The sequence below is a fragment of the Condylostylus longicornis genome, unplaced genomic scaffold (genome assembly GCF_029603195.1).
Source record: "Condylostylus longicornis isolate FDR11 unplaced genomic scaffold, ASM2960319v2 ptg000083l, whole genome shotgun sequence".
Taxonomy (NCBI): domain Eukaryota; kingdom Metazoa; phylum Arthropoda; class Insecta; order Diptera; family Dolichopodidae; genus Condylostylus; species Condylostylus longicornis.
In genome coordinates, this window is record NW_026578051.1 from 557597 (window position 1) to 578872 (window position 21276).

At 22.8% G+C, this 21276-nt stretch overlaps 2 protein-coding genes across 3 annotated transcripts in view; one reads left to right on the plus strand and one right to left on the minus strand.

Annotated features, from left to right (window-relative positions):
* The first annotated feature begins 342 nt into the window (after window positions 1-342).
* On the plus strand, window positions 343-4589 carry LOC129613387 (uncharacterized). Its single transcript, XM_055527425.1, has 9 exons — window positions 343-495; window positions 567-1128; window positions 1191-1444; window positions 1544-1936; window positions 2024-2210; window positions 2269-2477; window positions 2535-2929; window positions 2992-3127; window positions 3296-4589. The coding sequence occupies exons 1-9, from the start codon at window positions 481-483 to the stop codon at window positions 4379-4381; spliced, it is 3237 nt and encodes a 1078-aa protein (XP_055383400.1). The 5' UTR covers window positions 343-480; the 3' UTR covers window positions 4382-4589.
* A 6386-nt stretch (window positions 4590-10975) lies between these two features.
* The window catches only part of LOC129613386 (growth factor receptor-bound protein 2), a 37637-nt gene continuing 27336 nt past the window's right edge, over window positions 10976-21276 (minus strand). The window contains exons 1-5 of one of the 2 annotated variants that reach the window (XM_055527424.1): window positions 13561-13660; window positions 12490-12587; window positions 12266-12385; window positions 12001-12166; window positions 10976-11628 (exon numbers count right to left, since the gene is read on the minus strand). In XM_055527424.1, the coding sequence (XP_055383399.1) occupies window positions 11455-11628; window positions 12001-12166; window positions 12266-12385; window positions 12490-12587; window positions 13561-13602 (600 nt within the window). In that variant the 5' untranslated portion in view covers window positions 13603-13660 and the 3' untranslated portion in view covers window positions 10976-11454. Of the gene's footprint in view, window positions 11629-12000; window positions 12167-12265; window positions 12386-12489; window positions 12588-13560; window positions 13661-21276 lie in introns of those variants that run through there. The other variant, XM_055527423.1, reaches the window with a different exon arrangement.

The following is a 21276-nucleotide window of genomic DNA, read 5'->3' on the forward strand; positions in this document are numbered from 1 at the left end:
TTTTTTAATTTTTTGATTTACCAATATTGTCTCGTGAAGGCACCTCATAAAACCGTGTAGGTAATGTTCATTTATTCCGCTCCTTTGGAATATTCTAGCAAAGCTGTCAAAACTACCAAAATTTAACTTGTCTTACTGAATCACCTATGAGGTGATACCGTAATACAGTAAGATTGTAAAAAATAAAGGTAAGAAAAATATTTTCTTAAAGCTAAGAAAATATTGTTTGACAGTGTTTCCATGGTTTGCTTAAACTGTTGTCCGTCGTTCATTTCTAGTGATTGGTGATTGAGTTAATATGGCATTACGTTAATGTTTACTTGTCAAATGTCATGTCATGGTTGTGTCTTAAAAAAAAAAGATAAGAACTGAAAAAATTTTGGGGTAATTTAAATTATAACTTAAATAATTCTAATAAATTCGAACACCAAAAGGGCGTTTCTATAAAGTAAAACTGCTCCGAGGTTCTTGGAAAATTAAATGGAAATAATGAGAGTAAGTAATTTTTTAAAAAAATTAAGTTTTATAAAGAGTACTTTTAATTTAAGCAATTTTATTTGTTTTAGAGTGATGAAATTGATTTGACTCTTGATGAAGATTCTTCGTCAAATCATACTGAAGAAAAAACATCTAATAAAAATGATAAGAAAATAGATAAGGGGTCATCTGAAAAGAGTAAAACTGTAGAAATCAACATTATCAGTTCCAATGAAACTAGTAAATCAAATCGTCCATCACAAATTGGAAAAGAAACAGGCGGTCAAGACATAATAATTCATGAATCACCGCATATTTCAGTGACAAATTATGAACATAATGAGGAGATTTCCAAATTAGTAAAGCATGAAGAGAAGCTGGAAAATGGTCAATACATTTATATATTCTCTTGCGGGCCATTTCAGCAGCAAGAAAATAAAATTATAAGACCTATAAACTGTCATCCTTGTCGATATTCTACTAATAATTTTGATGAAATAAATATTCATATTGCAAGTGAGACCCATAAACGAAATATAACCCATTTAATATCAGAAAAAAGATTTCAATGTGTTTACAATCTTTATGACAGCAGTCCAAAAGAATTTAAAATTATGATATGTTTGTTTGGAGGAGAAAATATTGCAGAAGGTAATTATATTTTAATGATAAAAAAATATCTAGTGTAGCATTTTTTTCATTTAAATTTTTAGTTCATGAAGAAAATAAAAATAGATTAGTTTACTTCTGTAAAAGCACGAATCGCTTAAAGGTACAGAAAATCGTACTTAACGTAACGAAAAAAGATATTTTGGCTGAAGTTAATAAAAATAGACCAATACTAGGTTTAGAATATTGCATAAAATTTAGCAACAATTTTAGTTATTTTTGTGTTCTGTGCAATGAACATATCTTGAAAGATCCACTAATCCATTTTGCGGGAAAACTCCATATAAATAATTTTATTGTAAGTAAAAGTATTTGATAAAACTCTATTAGTTTTATAATATCAATATAGCTTTGAATTTTTTAAATCAAAAACATTTTCATATTTTTAAATATATAGGTACGCCATTTTCTCTTGACGAGGGATAAAATTTCTACATTAATGAAAGATGTCGTTCATGATCCTGAAACCAAGCATGAATCAATTGAAAAAATTGTTTTGCTCATATATAACGATTTAGAGAAGAGGCATAAGTTGAAAAAAATTAATATTTTAGAACAAAAAATGTTTAATTGCTTTAGGAATCATTTTGTAAAAATTGTTTGTAACCGCAAACATTATTGTGATGACCATATTGCTCAAATGGAAATAAATGCAATTATAAAAGAATATATTGAAAAACTGGAAAAAATCAAATCAGAGTACCAGAATGAATCAATGGAAAATGAAGTTGACAGTGAACTTGTCATTATTGGCGACGAAAATGAAAATGATCAGAATTGTTTACCTATGGTAAAAAGAAATGAATATTTTGGCTCACATTTTAATTATAATAAATTGTTTTAACGCAACAAATACTTTGTTTTTAAATTAAATTAGGTCGAGGGCGGAAATAAAAACGGTGGCAGCACAAATCCCATAGTAGAAATAGAATCAGGAACAATTGATGAAAACTCTGACGAACTAAACAAAGAAAATAATTCAGATAATTTAATTTCCACTGATGATCAGAATTTACTTATCCTAGATGTAGAAAAGGAGTTCAATAAATTGACAAAAATTTCAGGTATTAATATAAGACTGTAATTCGGATTATAAATTCATATTATTTTGATATTTCTTAGATATAAAAATATTCGATGATCCAATATCAGACGAAGATGGCCCCATTTATTGGGAAAAAAGTAGCTTTAGCTTAGAGTACATATGCCGTTTTAAATACTGCAATAATGGACAAGAAATGTCAAAATCTAAATGTACACTATGCAACAAATATTTAACGGACCTATTCACCAATCATGCTACTTCTTCTGTTCATCGAATGCTATATATTGTAAGCATTTTGTGTTGAATTTTTTTTTTTTAAATTTTAAGACATGATAATTTTCAGAACAAGCATTTCCCAATACTTAAATCATATTTTCGGAGCAGTTTAAGTCAAATGAATTTCAGTGGCGAAAAGGAAAATACAATAATTGGTCAAATGATTGCAGAAATCTGCCAACGTTTACAGAAACGTACGAAAAAATTATTAAACCAATGTATTAAAATTAACATAAAAAAATTTTACAAACATAAATTAATGGATAATTACATGAAAAGAATTTGTACTGAAAAATTACATTATGACGACAGGTTTTTTATATCCGTTTATAAAGAAAAATCCGAGCGGGCAATATTTTTAGAAAAATTAATAAGAAAATTTACAGAATATTATGGTAACTCAGATTGTTCCAAACGAAAAATTCCTGATGATTTGAATGCATCTCATCCAGGCACAAAAAGGTAATAAATTTCTATTTATATTATAGAACAAGTATTATTAAAATTTAAAATTCCATTTATAGAACCAAATTAAATGATTCCATGAATGTTCCTATCACATTGATATCGGTACTTAAACTAATTGTTAATTGCAAAGATCTAGAACAGGTTAAATTAGAAACAAATAGACTTCTGACTCATGCCGAAGAAATGGAAAAGGTTAATATTAAAAATTATTTTTAATTTTGTAAAAAATCAAAATTATGTTATATATCTCCTCGAATTTTATAGGTTAAGTAACAGAAAAAATATGGGTATATAATATAAAAATCCCAATAAAGTAAAAATAATACGAACTATAAAATAAAATAAATAATAATTTTTTAGGTTAATGGAAATATAACAGAGTTGATGAAGAGTATTGAGTACTTGAATTTCTTCAAAAAAGTCATGGAAATGTTAAAAGATATGATAGAAACTGTAAATGTCGATAACATACCAGAAGAAAGAATGAGATCAATCAACAGAATTCTTGATAATTCCACTTTGTTGATTGAGTCTATGGAAGAAGGAATAGGATTAAAAGAGGCAGTCATATCAGATGTATTAACTATTGATGATGATGATGAACCAGAATTTATAAGCTCTACAGATTCAAATAATGCCTTGAAAAAACTACCAAATCCATTTAATAGTAAATTTAAAAAACCTACTGTGAAATCTAATACCGCACCCAAAGCTAGTCAACAGCAGAATTTTCAAACAGCTTACGCAAATAATCGTAATATCGTGAATAATGAAATTCGGGTAAATAATCGAAGTATTGGGCAATCATATATGAATATTAATAGACCTAATTCAACAATTTTAACACTAAATCCAAATCGTTATAATAATCCAGTTTTAAATGTAACAACATATAGTGAAACAACCCAGATGAATATGTCTATTCCATTATTGGGAAATCCAGTTAATAATCAAAATCAATATAGAAATATTTTCGTTAATAATCAACAAAATCAACATCATCGTTTTCAAAATGCAAATATAAATTTTTCATCATACGCTTCAAGAGCAACTAGTGTACAACAATCAGGTCTTAGACCTCCAACACCATCAATTACACCACAGTCCGTGAGACCACGTATGATATCACCAGCAGGAATACCAATTGTTTTATCTAATGCAACATCTCAATCATCTACAGCAACTGCACAAAATTCAATTTTTAATGCACGAATAAATTTTAGAGCATCTGTTCCACAACCTCCACCACCACCACAACCATCATCTTTTCAACATGTTTCAATATCTAATAATAGACAAGTTCATAATTTTAATAATATTCATGGTAATACATTATCAATTACCCAAAGATTTCAAGCTATTCGACCACCTTTTACATTGAATAGTACTTTTCCAGGGGCATATGCAAATACAAGAAATTTGTTTGCTGGAAGAACAAATTTCTAAATAATCTTTTTTTTTCCGACATTGTTTTTAATTGCTATTATATCTCGTCTATATACAATTATAGATAATTGCTATATCAAATTACATAAATATTTTAAAAGTTTGTAGTCATTTCATTAAATTTTAAGAATTAATTTTTAATAAATTTAACAAAAAAAAAATTAATATTTTATTTGACATAATATAATTAGTGTAGATGATATTGCAAGGCTTAGCACTAGATATTCTCAATAATTATTTTGATTATATTTTTAAATTAAGATTTAGTTTTATCAAATCTTAATCGTAAAGTAGATATCATAATAAAACAACAAAAATAATTTTTTGTATTTAAAATATTGAATTTGTTTACAAGCATTTTTAGAAAGTTTGATGAATTTTTTTTGTAGTTTGAATTCAAAAAACAAAAATACAAACATATATTGGACTACCAAAAAATTTAAAATTAATTAAAATATATAAAATTAATTGAATAATTAGTTTATTAAAATAACTACATAAATTAAAAAGTATTCTTAAAAGTACACGTTTTGTTTATTGGAGATTTCTGATACTTTTTTTTTTTTTTTATTGATAATTTTTAATTTTTAACGAAAAATACCAAATCTCATATTATTTGAAATTATTTATACTTTAAGTTTATATATAAGAGAATCAAAATTTAAATTCATATCTATATATCATGAAATATATTCATAAATATATTAAATATAATAATTAAAAATTTTTCTTTCAAATTGATCATTCATTATAAGCATATTTTTTTTCCAATTCTTGGAAAACAATTAATTGAAATGAAATATAAGATCTAAGAAATTAATTGAAATTATGAAACAAGAAAAAAAACAAAAAATAAAATTAAAATAAAAATTTAATATTGTATTTGTGTTTAATAATAAAAATTTAAAATAAACGTGTTACTTGTGACGTGATATTAAAGATAATTTGTAGAAGTAAACTTGAAGTTCTTATAAATTTAAAAAAGAATTTTCCCTTTTTTTTTTTTTGTTTTTTTAATTACATGAAGTGTACAAATAAATATAATTTGTTTTATTGAAAATATTGTTTAATTTACATAATTAAAATTCAAATTTTCAGATACAAAATAATAAAAATAAAAAGAGATATTATTAAATTTTTTTTTAATATTCAAATAATTTTCACTTATTTTCCAATATTCAGATTTTGCAGTTTGGCATTATCAAACTTGCTTTGTATTCCGATCGAAATTAAAAGAGAATTATCAAAAATTCCATTACTTAACATTTAATTAACAGTTTATAAATCGACCTTCGAAATTTTTCATTTTCATAATAATAAATATTCAATTATAAAGTTATGTAACTCTGTATCTTCTTGGTATTCGTCAAATTTTTCTTAAAATTAAAAATGGTAGATTATTATCTATTTATAATAAATAGGTTGTTCTATAATAATATTTCTTTTAATTTCCTGCATATTTCTGTGAAAATTTATTAAATTATTTTTAAATTAAAAATTTTTAAATAATTCTAAAATTTTAAAATAAATCTAATTTTTGAATTCTAAAATTTTAAAATAAATCTAAATCACAGCAATCAATACTCATATGCTGTGAAATACAGGGTAAATGCCGAAACCCAAGAATATTTCCGCAGTGAGGGGAATAGAATATAGAATGACTCCAAATAAACAAGCCATATTTCCTGAACTTTAAATATTTTAAGTTAACCCTTTGTTTAACCATGCTTTTAAAGATGAAGGACAATAGTCAAGGTAAGATAAAATCTTACTATATCATATATTGGGATTTTCAATTATTTAAACATAAAAACACATACTTACAAATAGGCGGAACAACTGTATAATTGATTTTTTGATTTTGTAATACACTCATGTAATTCTTTAATATCCAAAATTATTCTATTATGTTCCCCATCTAATTTATAATATAATTTGCAGTAGTTATAGAAAAAAAAAAACTTAAAAATTCTTTTAGAAATTTAAGTACAATTGTCTTTTTAAGTACAATTGCTATTTTTGAAGAAGATTTTTGCAGTTTGGATTTATCGAACTTACTAAATTAAAATTGAATTATCGAAAGCCCGTATGATTAGAGTAATATTAACTGTATATCAATTATTAATAATATTAAGAAAACAACAAGAATTTTAAAGTAAAAATTTATTACCGTAAAGATTATTTTATACAAATTATTTATTTTATTATTTTTTTCTTTTTGTCTATTGTTATTTTACACATACATATGTATATAATATGTATATTTATGTATATATTTATAAAATCTTTTTTTTTTTTTTATTAATTTTCAAATTTTTCATCAAAATAAGTATAAGAAAAAAAATATATATAAATGTATTATTATAATTAAATAATTATATATATATATATATATATATGTATATATATATATTTATATATACATATATAAATATGTAAAAAAAAAAACATATTGATTAAACTGGCATCTTATATTTTATTCTTCTTTTTGTTCTTGTATAAGTGTTTGTAAATAAAATTTTTGCGCTTTTTTTTTTAAGTTTTTAATTTAAAGGAGAGTTATTTTTATATTTTCTTAAAATAAAATTATTGAGTGAAGTTTTTTGTTTTTTTTTTTATTAATATTTTAATTTAAATAATTAAAAATTAAAATTTTAAAAAAAATTTGAAATTAAATGCAACCAATTGCAATTTGAACAAATTCACATAACCTACATTTGTATAAGTTTATTTTCTTTCAATTATTGGAGGCTAAATTGAAGAAAAGTGTAAACACATACAAATTTTTTTAAGGTTAAGTTGTCAATTTTTGAATTATTCAATGGCAAATTGGTTTTTGATTTTTAATATTTTATTTAATAATAATTTTTTTATTACAATTTAATTAAAGTTTTTTTTGGCACACAAACAATTTAATTTATCTCTTTTTTTTTTTTTTTTTAATATATATCTTTCATTTAGTATACTAAAAATAATAAAAATTTTTTAATAAAATTAATCTAAAATTTAATAAATTAAAGTGTTATGAAAATCTATTAAAAATTTTATGAAGAAGTCATTTGAATTATCATTTATATATATATGTATATTCTAAAATAATGCCATAATATTAAGTATAATTATTTAGTATTAACCCTTTAGTGTCATATTGCAATATTATTCAATATTATTTATATATAGCACCTACTAAATTTTTATAGTTTTGTTTTCTTTTTGAGATGGGATCTGAAGTTAAACGATAATATACCCTTCCTAATAGATCATATTATTACCAATTTCTCTGAGCCGAATTAAAATGTTATACGACGCGTGCTGATAATCAGCTTGGCTGGGGGCCGACATAAATAAACAAGTCGCGAATGAAAAATATTCAGATAACTAACGCTGTGCGGATTATTTAACCTTATATAAGTATAGCGGATATCGGCTTAGATGGACATACATTCTTTACAACTCGTGAGAACAACTATATGGAGAAGTTGAATTTATTAAAAAAAGCGAAAAGAGGCTGGTCCTCGTCAAAAACAGGAAAAGAATATGTCTAATAGTGTTCTAAAAAATTCCACTAGAACAAATCGTATATCGAGTTGAAATGAGTAGACATGAAACAAGAACCAAATCGAAACCGAAGCTAATATTTGGCAGACATAAAACTATAAAAAACTTTAAAAAGCGAGGTAACAGTCATGTAGACTGGCTAATGCCGCCAGCGTATACCTACGAAAGGCCGCAGAATCGCTTTCAGGAATTTGAAAAGAATCAGCCAAATTCTTGAGGAAAAGAGACCAGAGGACAAGAAGTGGGTAAAAATTGTGGTAGAAAAAAGACAGAACGAGCTAAGAAAAGACGGTGGCGGCTAAGAAAAGGCAAAACGTAAACAAATAAATAGAACGCAAATATTAATGATGACATTTTGATGTTTGTAATTCAATTTGTCGTATAAGATCAAATATATTTTGAGTTTGGCTCGACTTTCCCGTTGATGTTGTATATTATATAATATTAAAATAAAATTAATATTAAAAGAAAGTATGTGTTGTAATAATTAAATATTATTAGATTTTGAAAAAAAATTATATAATTTAGATATTAAATAAAAGTTTAATTTTGTAAAAAGTACTGCAAAAATTCACTCAATAATTTTTCTTACTTTTTTTTTTTAATTTAATAAAATAAATACAGAAACAAATTTAAAACAAATAGAATTTTAATAAAAGTGTACGTTTTTCGATTTGTTTAATTATTTTTTTCTCTTTTTTATTTAATTTAATTATTTAATTGTATATAACTATATAATTTATATATGATATTTGTAATAAATCTAAGAATACTAAATGAGTTACGAACATCTAAATTTAATTGGTTTTCTTAAAAAAAAAAAAAAAAACAAAAAAAAAAATTGATTTTGTTTTTTTTTTCTGCTTCTTTTTCTGACCTTTATTTTAATGATATCTTTTGTATAAATTCACATTTTTTTTTTTAATTTAATTTTAATATTCTTCTTTTTTTACCTATAATTTTTACTTTCTATTGCTATGTTTTATGTTTTTTTCTATTGTTAATGATTTTTTGTTTTTTTTTTTAATCGCTATTTTTATCGTTTTATTAATTATTATAATAAGTTAAAAATTAAATTTTCAATATATAAGTTGAAATTTATTTAAAAAATACTACAGATGATTTATTTGAAAATGCTACAGAAATTATGTAAATTATATAAATACGTTCACTCGCATACGTTCTGTCAAACAAATCACTTGTATTGTCATTCTATCATTTCAAGTGATGCGTCCAAAATGAATTTGAATTGTGACTTGAGTAAAAAATATTATAAATTTTTATTTTGTGTTATCAATATTAAATCATGTTAACTATATAAGGCCTCTGTCATCATTGTAACAAAAGTGAGAATGAAAGAAAAAATTTAGTGAATGATAGCGGTATTCGGTGTAATTTTAAATGTTGACATATTGGCATAATGGCAATTATTTTTAACAGTTCATTTTTTTTTAGTGATGGTACCAAAACTTGATGATATTTTTGTTTAAAATTTGAATTATAAAAACAATGATGACTGGTTGCAAATGTGCCTATTTTATTCTTGGTAAAAACGAAATTCTTATTTTATCTTAATGTGTTTACAAAGCGAAAAACAAATAGTTTTACACAAAGTGGCAAACAATAGTGTAACTAGACTGAATAAACGACCATTAAAAGATCCAAAAAAACCCAAAGGTAGTGAAATGTTAAAACATAAATGTGTCTAGCTGCTATCTATAACATGAAAATGAAACCTGAAATCAAGCTAAAAGGTAAAAATCTAAATAACATGATCCTATTGTATGAAATTAATGATTGTGCTCTAACAATTTTCCAATCTGCAAGGAGAAAATACAACTTAAAGGCTTACAACAGGTGACAAAATTCAAGAAATAACAATATGGATAAATAAAAGTTCACATATCATATAAGACCCTGAGAAATTTATAACGTACGACTTGATGTAGGCAATACATTTAATATCCGACATGAAAGACAAAAATACCATTTATAAATGGTCCTTGTTATGATCAGCTAAGATTTTCTAAAATCAAAATAGGTTTTACTCAAAAGACTTACTTTATAAACAAATATATACTAGTGCTCTAAAAGAAACAGAATAAATCACTTACACTTTACCAACAATATTATTAAATAATTTTCCAGGTAAGGCGAAAGACAAGTTTGGCCGGGTTATAATGAGAGCTCTTTGGAATTTGTTGCTTTTGACAAGAGACAATGAGCATACCCACATAGGATTGCAATTTTACATATTTTAAAATTGAAATCCACAAAGATGGTATTTTTTTTATTTTTAATTAATAAAAATTTAAAATAAAAATTACATTATTTTTATGAATTATTTTCAATTTTCTTAAAAAAACTTCAATTCATCCAATATAAACTCTAATTAAATTTTGAAATATATTGAAATTATTAATAGAATTTTTTACTTTTTTTATAAACAGCACCTGGAAATTAATGTAATTAAAATGGCAAAAATATACAAATTAATACAAAAAATCTTAATAAATATGAATGAAATGTATAAGATTCTGAACCTTTATTGTTATTTCTTGTAAGAAAAATGTAATTAAATTAATTTTTATATTAAATTAATTATGGTGAATAAAAGCAACGAAAAAAAAAATAAATGATTTAAATTTTTAAATATATGATTTTATTCTTTCTTTTTCTTTTTATTATTATTATTTATTATTAATTCTTATTTCAAATATGAATATATTTTCTTTTAAATTTTCAAAAATATTCAACTTATTATTTATATAAATTAATGAATGAAAAAATTCATCTGTAGTATTTTTACACCACGTTAATCTTGTTTTATTTTGAATAGCTTTCGTAGTCTATATATAAAACTTAATGAACAAAAAAAAACAAAAAAAAAATTAATAAAAGCTAAAATAAAAAATAAATGAAATTAAAATGAAAAAATACACAATAAAATACAAAAAAAAAAAAAATCCAATACAAATTTTTTATTTCAAATTTGTTTTTTTTTTCTTTAATATTTTCATCAAATTGTTCTTGAAAACGTTTAATATTTATGAACGTTTAAACAAAAACAAAAAAAAATATTTAAAATAAAATTAAAAAAAAAATTTTCTTATTTTTTTATCAAAGAATTAAGAATAACCTTATCATTTTCTGTTTATTTTCATTTTATTCATTTTGTTTCCTTAAATTTTTATAAAACATTTTTTTTTTTCATCTGATTTTCCTTGAATTTTTTTAATCTTTTTCTTATTTTTTATAATATTTGTTACCTTTTTTTTTTGTTTTAGTTTAATTTTTCTGTTATTTTTTATTATTTTAATTTTCTTTTTTGTTGGAAAAAAAAAAATCTTTATTTTTCTTTCTTATTTTCTTAAAATATTTAAAAAAGAGAAAAACACAAAATTAATTTTAAAAATATTTATGCATATATATATATATATATATATATATATATATATATATATATACTTTATATATGTATATTATATATATTGTATATTTTTAATATCTATTTATTATGAATGGTATGGCGTTACATATGTTGCTGGGAATAGACCTCGACGATTACCGATTTCACCATTCCACCAATGTTCATCAGATCGATCTGTAACGGTAATAACATCACCTCTTCGAAATTCTAATTCACCAGTTTCTTGTGGCACAAAATCATATAAGGCTTGCACCAATACCTAAAACAGAAAAATAAATGTTTGATAATTAAAATAATTTACCAATAAAATTATCAAAAATAAAAAAGAATACTTATTATGAATGCCAAAGCGAATGACATTTTTGGCGAATATAAATTTTTAGTACTTATTATAATCAGCGAATTCGATAAATTTTAAATCTCGAATGAAAATTCAATGTAATAAGCTTGGCGAATTATGTTAAAAATGAAAAATAATTAAATTTTTCAAAATAATTTATTAAAGTAATTTTTGGACTTGGCGAACAAAATCATTCGCTGATTATAATTTTAAATTTAATTCGATTCGAAAAGCAATTCGCTTCGCTGATCATAATAAGCATATTAAAATTTAATAATAAAATAATTATACCTCTTCTGGCACCATATCTCTTAATTTGACATCTTGTGATCTAGATACACTAGCTGTTCGATGATAATCAACTAATTCATTTAATGAATTGAATTTAACAACCCAAAGGAAAAATTTACCTTGTGCGTCACGTAAAACTTTAAAATGCTGTACACCATCAGGACATCTATATTAAATAAATTAATTTCAAAATTAATAAATTAATTAAATTAATTTACAAAAAAATATATATTTATTATTCGTATATTTTAATTTATTTTATTACTTGACTGATAGTGAAAAATCTCCTGGGCTAGATTCACTAATTCTTATTAAAAATGCGCCATCATGTTTATTTGATAATAGCTTTTCAGCATCAGCACGTGTAATTCTACCATAGTACCAACTTTTAAAGCAAATGAAAATCGAAAAGGAAAATTAAAATATTATAATTATGTGTTATTATTTATATTACTTAAATATTATTTTAATATTATTTCAGAAACTTACTCGTGATTTTTCATTTCTATATAATTACTAGGAATTAAACCTTCTTTGCCTTCAAATTCAGCACGATACCAATTCATATCATCTTCCATATTTAATATCTAAAAAATAAAAGAAATGAAAAAACAATTTTTATTAATTAATGTTAACATATTTTGAAATAATTAAAATATATATATTTTTTTTTAAATTATTAAAGTAAATTTGTAAAATTAAGAAATTTATTTGCAGCTTAACATGTCAAAGTTTCCAAAATATTTAATCATTAAACATTTCAACTGTGGGTAAATTAAAGCAACTGCACCTCATCTACAGTAAAGAGCAAATATTATATACGATTATAATTTCCTAAATTCAATAACTACATTGTAACAATTTTGAGCAAAATAAGCATGTTTATACAGAAATAAAGTTTAAAATCAAAGTTATAACTATAAACACAATGCGCGATACGAAGATGCGCTTCAAAATTTGATAACCGCAAAATTGTGGCTAATTACGATGAGTAAAATATAATGAAGAAATTTTGGAGTGCAAAATAGCATTCCGAATAATTGACAGTTTTAAAAATTTTGTTTAATAAAATCGTTGTTAAGTAGAAAATTTTCATTGGCAACAAATTCAAAATTAGGACATAAAATAATTTTGATTTGATGCTTATACGTTGCATTGCATCTTAATAACCAAGCACCACCAATGAATCAAATTCTTGAGTGCATTTTTGCGCTCTGGCTATCGTTATCGCTCTTTTTTTTTGGGAGAATAATTAAATGTCAATCAAACGAATACTTAATATTATGTACGTGGGAATTTTTATGGGGAAATTTTTACTTTAACTCTTGAAGTCAATATAAATTCGGAGATCAATATTTATTCAGACATTTTTTTACTTTTTCAATTTATTTGATTCCTAATGTCGTCCATTATGTAAAATGAAAGATATTATTTTGACAGAATTAATGCAGTAGCATCACAAACGATAATCAAGCTTTTTGTACGATCTTAAATAAATTAGAAAAAAAATTTATTAACATTTGTATTTTCAATTTCCCTAACGTTAATCAAGAATATTACCTTATATTTTACATCTTCACGAGATTTACGAAATGAGCTCATATATTTTTTTTTTAAATAATAATTTTTAATTTCTTTTTTAATCCGTTCGTATTTATTTCTTCGAACAATAAAATAATATTATATAAATATTTTAATTTTTTTTTGTTTTAACAAATGAAATATTATTTAAAAATTCTACAGACATTTAGACATGTGGTGAATTTTTTCTTTTTTATAAATTGTTTAGACATATGTATGTGGTGAATTCTTTTGTATTATTATTAATTATTCATAAAATTATAATAATGTAAAAAAATATTGACATAACTGTTAAAATAAGAATGCAAATACATGTGTATATGGTTTTGACCTTATACAATAGTAGGAGTTTTTCTAAAATATCCCGAATAGCAAAAAAAAAAATTAAAAAAAAATACCTATATGGTTAAAAATATTATTTTAATTGACGTACGAATTCTTTTATTGTTTTATAAATTTATGTTTTAATTTTTTGGATGAAAAACAATAAAAATTAAAATTTAATATTTGATAAACAACAGCAGTACAAGCGGTACGGACTGGTCTAATTCCTTACTAAATTACAATTGAAGAGTGTATTCTAAACCATATTGAAGCAAGATACGTTATACACGACCTTAACGCTGTGTTCCAAAAATAATTTTGAACATTTACTGCTGGTTTATACTAGAAAAGCGACAGCTTTCTTATAGAAAAATTGAAAAGCAACGAAATTTAAGGTATCCACGTAATTGGATGCGTAGTATACGACATATATAAGGTAACAGAATTCAACACACCGTGTAGTCTGACACTCTTATTGTAAATAATTTGTTATAGTTTCTAGCATTTAAAATTATTCTCTAAGAGAAATTTACAATAAGCAGATCAAGAGCAGATCACACTCATAAGTCATAACATACAATGAGATTTTTTCTTATGGTTTTTTTTTTGTTTTTTGTATTTTTAAAAATCTACTCCTTTTAAATTATGACTCTTTTCTCCAAAATGGTCAACATGTACGTGTACTTACAATGACAGACAAGGTAAAAAATATATAGGGACAAAATTTAGTACTTAAACCCATATTGTACAGTTGTTGTACATCAAAATTAAAATCATTATTTGAAATTCCTCATCATAAAATTCGAAAATAATAAAAGCATAATAAAATTCATTAAATCACAAAGGCTGAAGTGGTTAGGACATGTTATTAGAATGCCCGTTCTGGAGTGACTAAAAGGGTTTCCCTCTATAGTATGGAAGGAAATAGAAGGAGAGAATGGTCGAAAAAAAGGCGGATAGATTCTGTAGATGATGACTTAAAATCGACAAATATTACTAACTGGAAGAGCACGGCGATGAATCGAAATGTGTGAAAGAGAATTGTAGCGGAACTCCATCAAGGACTGTAAAGCAGTAAAAGAAGAATCACAATCTTTTAGCTATATTTTTAATATTCCTAGAAATTAAACAACATTTTGTAAATTCTTATCTACACAATTTTTATGTACATACAAATGTACTTATTCTTTATATGTACATATTTTAGAGCCCTTACTTACTTATTTTATTTTATAGGAGCTCATAAAGAAATTGTGAATTAAAAGAATTTTGTTTAAATAAACAAGAAAATAAATGTATGTATGCATGTAGAAACAATTATAACAATTCAAAATAGAAAAAAAAAACTCAATTTACTTTATTCAGCATTAAAAATAAAAATTCTATAAATAGTTTCCTTATAGGCAATAAAAAAAAATCTATTGTCATTTTTTGTTTTTATAGAAAAAAAAAAAGATAGAAAAAATTCTATACTTGTTGAATTTTTTTAATGCATTTAAATTTTAGTTGATTTTCAAAAAATAATGAAAAAATAACAAAAATAATAAGAGTATAGAAAATAGACAAGGAAAAAGACTGGGATTATTTGGGTTAATAACCGCCTTAACGATTCTTTTTTTTTTATTATTATTATTTTCCTATCATAATAGATATACAAAAGAAAAACTAAAACAAAAATGTTAAAAAGAATTTTTCTTTTTTCCTTATTTCATTTGTGTTTTTGTCTTTTTTATATACATAATATGTGTGTAGACATGCATACAGGAAAATAACCCTTGACTTGTGATTCACTTTTGTGGCTTCACATATAATATGTACACATATGCTTTAATATAAATGATTCATTTAAAGAAATATGTACATGTAATGAATATTTTTTATGTATATGTATGTATAAGAGACATTGTATATTGGCAGGGGTTGATAACCATATATATATATATATGTAGATTTTTTTTTTCATCAGCCAATAAATCACAAATATAGGTAGAAGGACATTGAAATTATCCTTAAACTCAATTTTGTAGAATGCTCGAAAAGCTCGGTGAAAAAAATAAAAACAAAACAAAAATAGAAATAAATTCTTGCACAGTCAATGGCCGAAAACAAAAAAAAAATTATTTAGTTCGAGAACTATAAGTTAAGGTGCGACATTTATGGCATGTAGCTCAAAAATGTTATACTCTTAAAAATGAACAAAATTTTAGTTAATTTTTTTAATTAACTTTAATTTTCTGTGCTAATAATAAAGAAATATTAATTAATTTTGTTATATAACAATTGTAACATTTAATAAACTTATTTAATATAAAAATAATCTTAATAAATTCCATATAATTACAGTATAACTCTGCTGTAGCGAACACTCAATTTTATAAAATTTCATACTAATACTAATTCGAGAGAGAGCATACTAATTTTAGTATTGACTACCTTACAACTGTGAGACAAGAATTTTTTGTAAAAGCCCAAAATAGTGAACAAATATTAACAAACTATTTTTATTTTTTCTCTCATTGTAACGGTACTTTTCATGTTGAATGAGAAAAAAAGAGCAATATTTTTTTTATTAAAATAAAATTTATATTGTTCTTACATCATTGTGTTCATTTTAAAGTGTATGACCAAATATTATATCGATGACCATCGATATTTCAGCGAGATGATAATTTTTTCAAAAATTTTTTTGAAATTTTGAAGAAAATTAAAATAAAATTTCGTGATATTGAAGTTTTAGACACTTTAAATAAGAGTATATAACAGGCTGCTGACAACGACATTTCGTTAACCAATCTATCAAACACTTAGAAATATTTATAAGAGAAAATTACAGATAATACTACTTCTTAGTATGATTTATTTGAAATTTAATATTAGTGAACTTATTCAAAAGATTGAATAGCCTTCACTGTAGAATTGTGTTCACTGGAACTGGAATACATTAATTGTGTTCTTGAATAAAAACGTGTCAGTTAAGTGACTTGCAGTGAAATTATTGCGTTTAAAACTATTAATAAAAATATAAATTTTAGTAAGATTTTAAATTTAGTAAGATTAATTGAGACATTAGCAAAAATTTCAATTAATATTTTAAAATAATAAAAAATTTAATTAAATTTTTACAGCATTAATTAATTTAAAAAATCATAATCTTTAACTACAATTCTTATAATTTTAAAGCTATAAAGAAAATTTTTTTTTGAAAATATTTTCTACCAGACTTAAGTATAGTGTTGAAATTTTGAGCCGTTTTTTAACCTTTCATTTTTACATTTTGGTTTTTTTTTTTTTATACTTTTAATGCCGTCATCATAATAAGTAACATTGTTTAATATATGTATATACAAAATATGTATGAATTGTGGTATAACAATGTACAATATGAGTACATACATATATGACTAATGCATACCAAATATATATAATGCAATTTAATGCATTCCTTTTATATACTTGTAAGAAACACTTATAAAAAATAAAAAAATTTTTTTTTTTTTTATTTTTTTTTACATAATGGAATCATTTTCTTTGTTTTTAGTTCAATTTATTTTTTTAACAATATTTATGAATGGGTTTATAGTTATATGCAATTCAGAAATATAAATATGTATGTCGATATGTATACAAAAATATATAAGTAATATTAAATAATAAGTATTTTCTGGTTAAAGGATTGTGATTTTTAAAATATCGTAAAATCCTTTTAGGAAAATTATAAATATAAAAAGAAAGTCTCAAAAAATCTCAAATCTAATTTAAAGATTTATAAATTTTTTAATGAAATTTAAATTTATTAAAAATTTATTATGGAAATAATATTCAAGATATACCAGTAATAGCTGTGTTGTATTTGCTTTAATAATTCAACACACTATATAGTGAAATGTATGAGAGAATAACAGATATGAGAGAGAAAATTTATTAAATAAATTTCTTAACTCATTGTAAATAATAATATCGTGAAGTTAATGCTACAACTAGATAACTCAAAAAATTTATAATTTTTATATAATTAACCTCTTTCATCCATGACCAATATCTAAGCTTAAAAGTGTTCTTAAATATTTGAAAATTATAATACTAAAATTAATAAATTTTGTATTTTCAAAAGTCAATATCTCTAAACTAATAATTGCATGTTATCTATAGTTGTAGCATTAAACTCACGATACTATATATTATTTTGTCGCTAATTAAATTAATACTTAACTTCAATAATTTATGACAGTCATATTAATTTACTCAGCAGTTATCAGTAAAATTGATACTCAGCAGTTATCATTTTACTCATTATTGTAAAATTTTAAACTCACTTACAAATTAATTTCACAATTATGTTGAAAGTTATGAGTTTGTATGCATATCAGCTTCAACATAAGTTGAGATTCATTAAATTTTGAAAACTTTTTAAAATTGAAGAGAAATTTTTTAATATTATTATTGAGAGCGAAAACAAGTGAAGAGAAAATTTTATGTCAAAGATATTTAAAATAATTTTGTAAACAATATTTAATAAAATTTAAAATATAAATATAAATAATTTTAAATATAAATATTTAATTTTTAATTTAATTATTAAATATTTTTAAATACAAATATTTAATTCATTACAAACTTCAATTATATTGAGTTATATATAATTAAGTATATAGAAATTTTTACAATTAAATTACTTTAAATAACTACTGGGTCGATTCTGAACTGAAGACATTACAACTGTCATAATTATTGTGAATATATGCAATATATGTAGTCAAAGTTATAATATTAAACATACTGTATATAGTACGAATGGGTTAATATTTTAAATAAATGTATATATGCATATATATATATATAATTATATATGTATTCGGGTATATGTACACAATGTTATATAAGTACATATATTTTGATTAAATCATCATTATTCAAAGTGGTAGCATTAGGGTAGGAACATATACAAAAACCAAAAAGAATATAGAAATGTTTATTTTAGATTAAAGGTGCGTTTTATTATACCTTATGTATATATATATATGAGTATAAATACAATGTACGTACATAAAGTATAGGATGTAAAAATAAATGCATATCATCTTACATGTTTATAGTTTCAAAATAATTAAACATATAGAAAAAGTAAAATGAATAATTTTTAATTGAACGTAAATAAGCCTTCAAAATTTCGTAAAATAAAATTCATTTAAAAATACAAAATTTTATTAGAAAGAAAAACATGGGTACGCAATTAAAAATTTTGTATTCATCTTATGTACAATTACTTTGTAAAATATTGCAGGTACATACTTACTCTGCAATTTTTGTATATAAAATAATTATTTGCAAGAGAAAATTTGAAGTTAGCTACAAATATTGAGTACCACACCAAAACAAAAAAAAAATGCAATTTAACACAATGACTTTTTATATTAATTATTTTGTCTTCTTTTCACTCGTTACTATTGAGAATAATTGAGAAATTTTAAAATATTTTCAAATACATAAAATGATTGAGTACTTAATTTAATTATTTTATTAAATTTTTTTATTTTTACAAAATGTATTCGTGTTCTTAGATTCTGAATTAAATAGTGATCATAAAATATATTTTATTGATTTACAAAATAAATTTGTCAAATCTGCCATAGTTAAAAATTTAAAAACACTGGCAATAATGTTTACTGACAAGTTAAAGTTATATATTTCCTAGCGTCTGTTTTTGTAACTAAAAAAAATTTTTATTAAGGGTAAAAGAAATTTATTACGTAATTACAAAATAAATTAGAATTAATTAGAAAAATGATTTTCTAAATGAAAGTTATAAAAAAATTGGCCAATATTATTGTAGTTTTGCACCATAATTTATTTGTTAAGGAAATAATATTAAATAAATATTTAAATAATTAAATAATAAATTTAAAAATTTATTATTTTAATAACAATTCAAATAAATTTTTAACCTTTCTCTAATATCAATATTGTATGGACCTATGTATGTCATGTAAATATGAGCACAATAATTGTTAAATACAAAATTTTAAATTCCTCATCAAGTTTCCATTTTTCTCATAAGTATATTAAGGGGTATACGCCACATATTCATATTTTATACATAAACGCTATATTTATTAAATATTTATTAATATACTCTCAAAGTATAACCATTTTTTTTAGATAAAGGTAATTAATTTTTAAAAATACAAATCTCTTTAATGTATGTGCATATGTCGGTATGGTAAATATACATGTATAGACAAAAACAATTTTAATTCTTCTCACAAATTGAAATTATTAAAATCTTTGATGAATGACGAATCATTTTTATATATGTATCTACATATTTCAATTATTCATACATTTATTTATTTTATAAGCATAAAAACTAAAAAAAAAAAACAAAAAAAAAAAAAAAAAACCCCAACATTTTTTTTTCCAAATCCTTAACCTAGTCTCTGTTGCCTGCTTCCATCATACTTACAGTTCAAAATCAAACACTGAGAAAACCATCACAACAACAACAATTTTGTGGAGATGAAAGAAAATTTTATGCTTTATTATTCTTTTATTTATTTTTTCTTATTTTTGTTGCAGTATAATATTTTTGTTATATTTAATTTTTATATTCTTTTATTGAAATTTAATTGTCTGATTGACGGATAACAATTAGTCAGTCCGCAGTATATATCTACACTATATACACCGCATATCTGTGTACATACATACATAAATATAATTTTATGAGTGCATATAGATTTATTATAGATGTTTTTAAGTGCATTAAAATAGAGTTTATTTTATTCATCCTATGCAATGATGTACTCATTAGAGTTCATGTTTACCAAATGAAATTTTTAAAATAGAAAAATTGTAATTGAAATTTATATCCTTTTTTTTTTGCTATTAAGCCAACCTTCATTATATAAACCTTTCAAAATGTCAGTGATATTATATTGACGGTGAAAACACAAAATTATTCTTAACCAAAAAAAATGAAAAACGAAATTTAACGAAATTTCCCGAAACGGTTAATTTTTTTTTTAAGAAAATAAAATAAAGGAAATTTTTTTCATACAACTGCATAACAAACAAAAGACGAATCATAAGGAACAAGCTTAGGCTGAAAATGCCACTAAATTAAAAAAAAAATTCCCAAGCTTGGACTCAAACCACTGGCATACCGCTTTCAGACATATGCTTTACCAACTCAGTTATGCAGATACAGATAAATAATCGGTAAATTGTAAATTAAAATGCAATGTAAATTTCTACCCACATAGAATGCACTTTAATATTCTTGTTTTTGTACTAAGAAGCATTTCGTAAATACCAAAAACCATTGTGACATAAATCCATTATTGAAGCACATAATTATACAACAATCAACTTTTT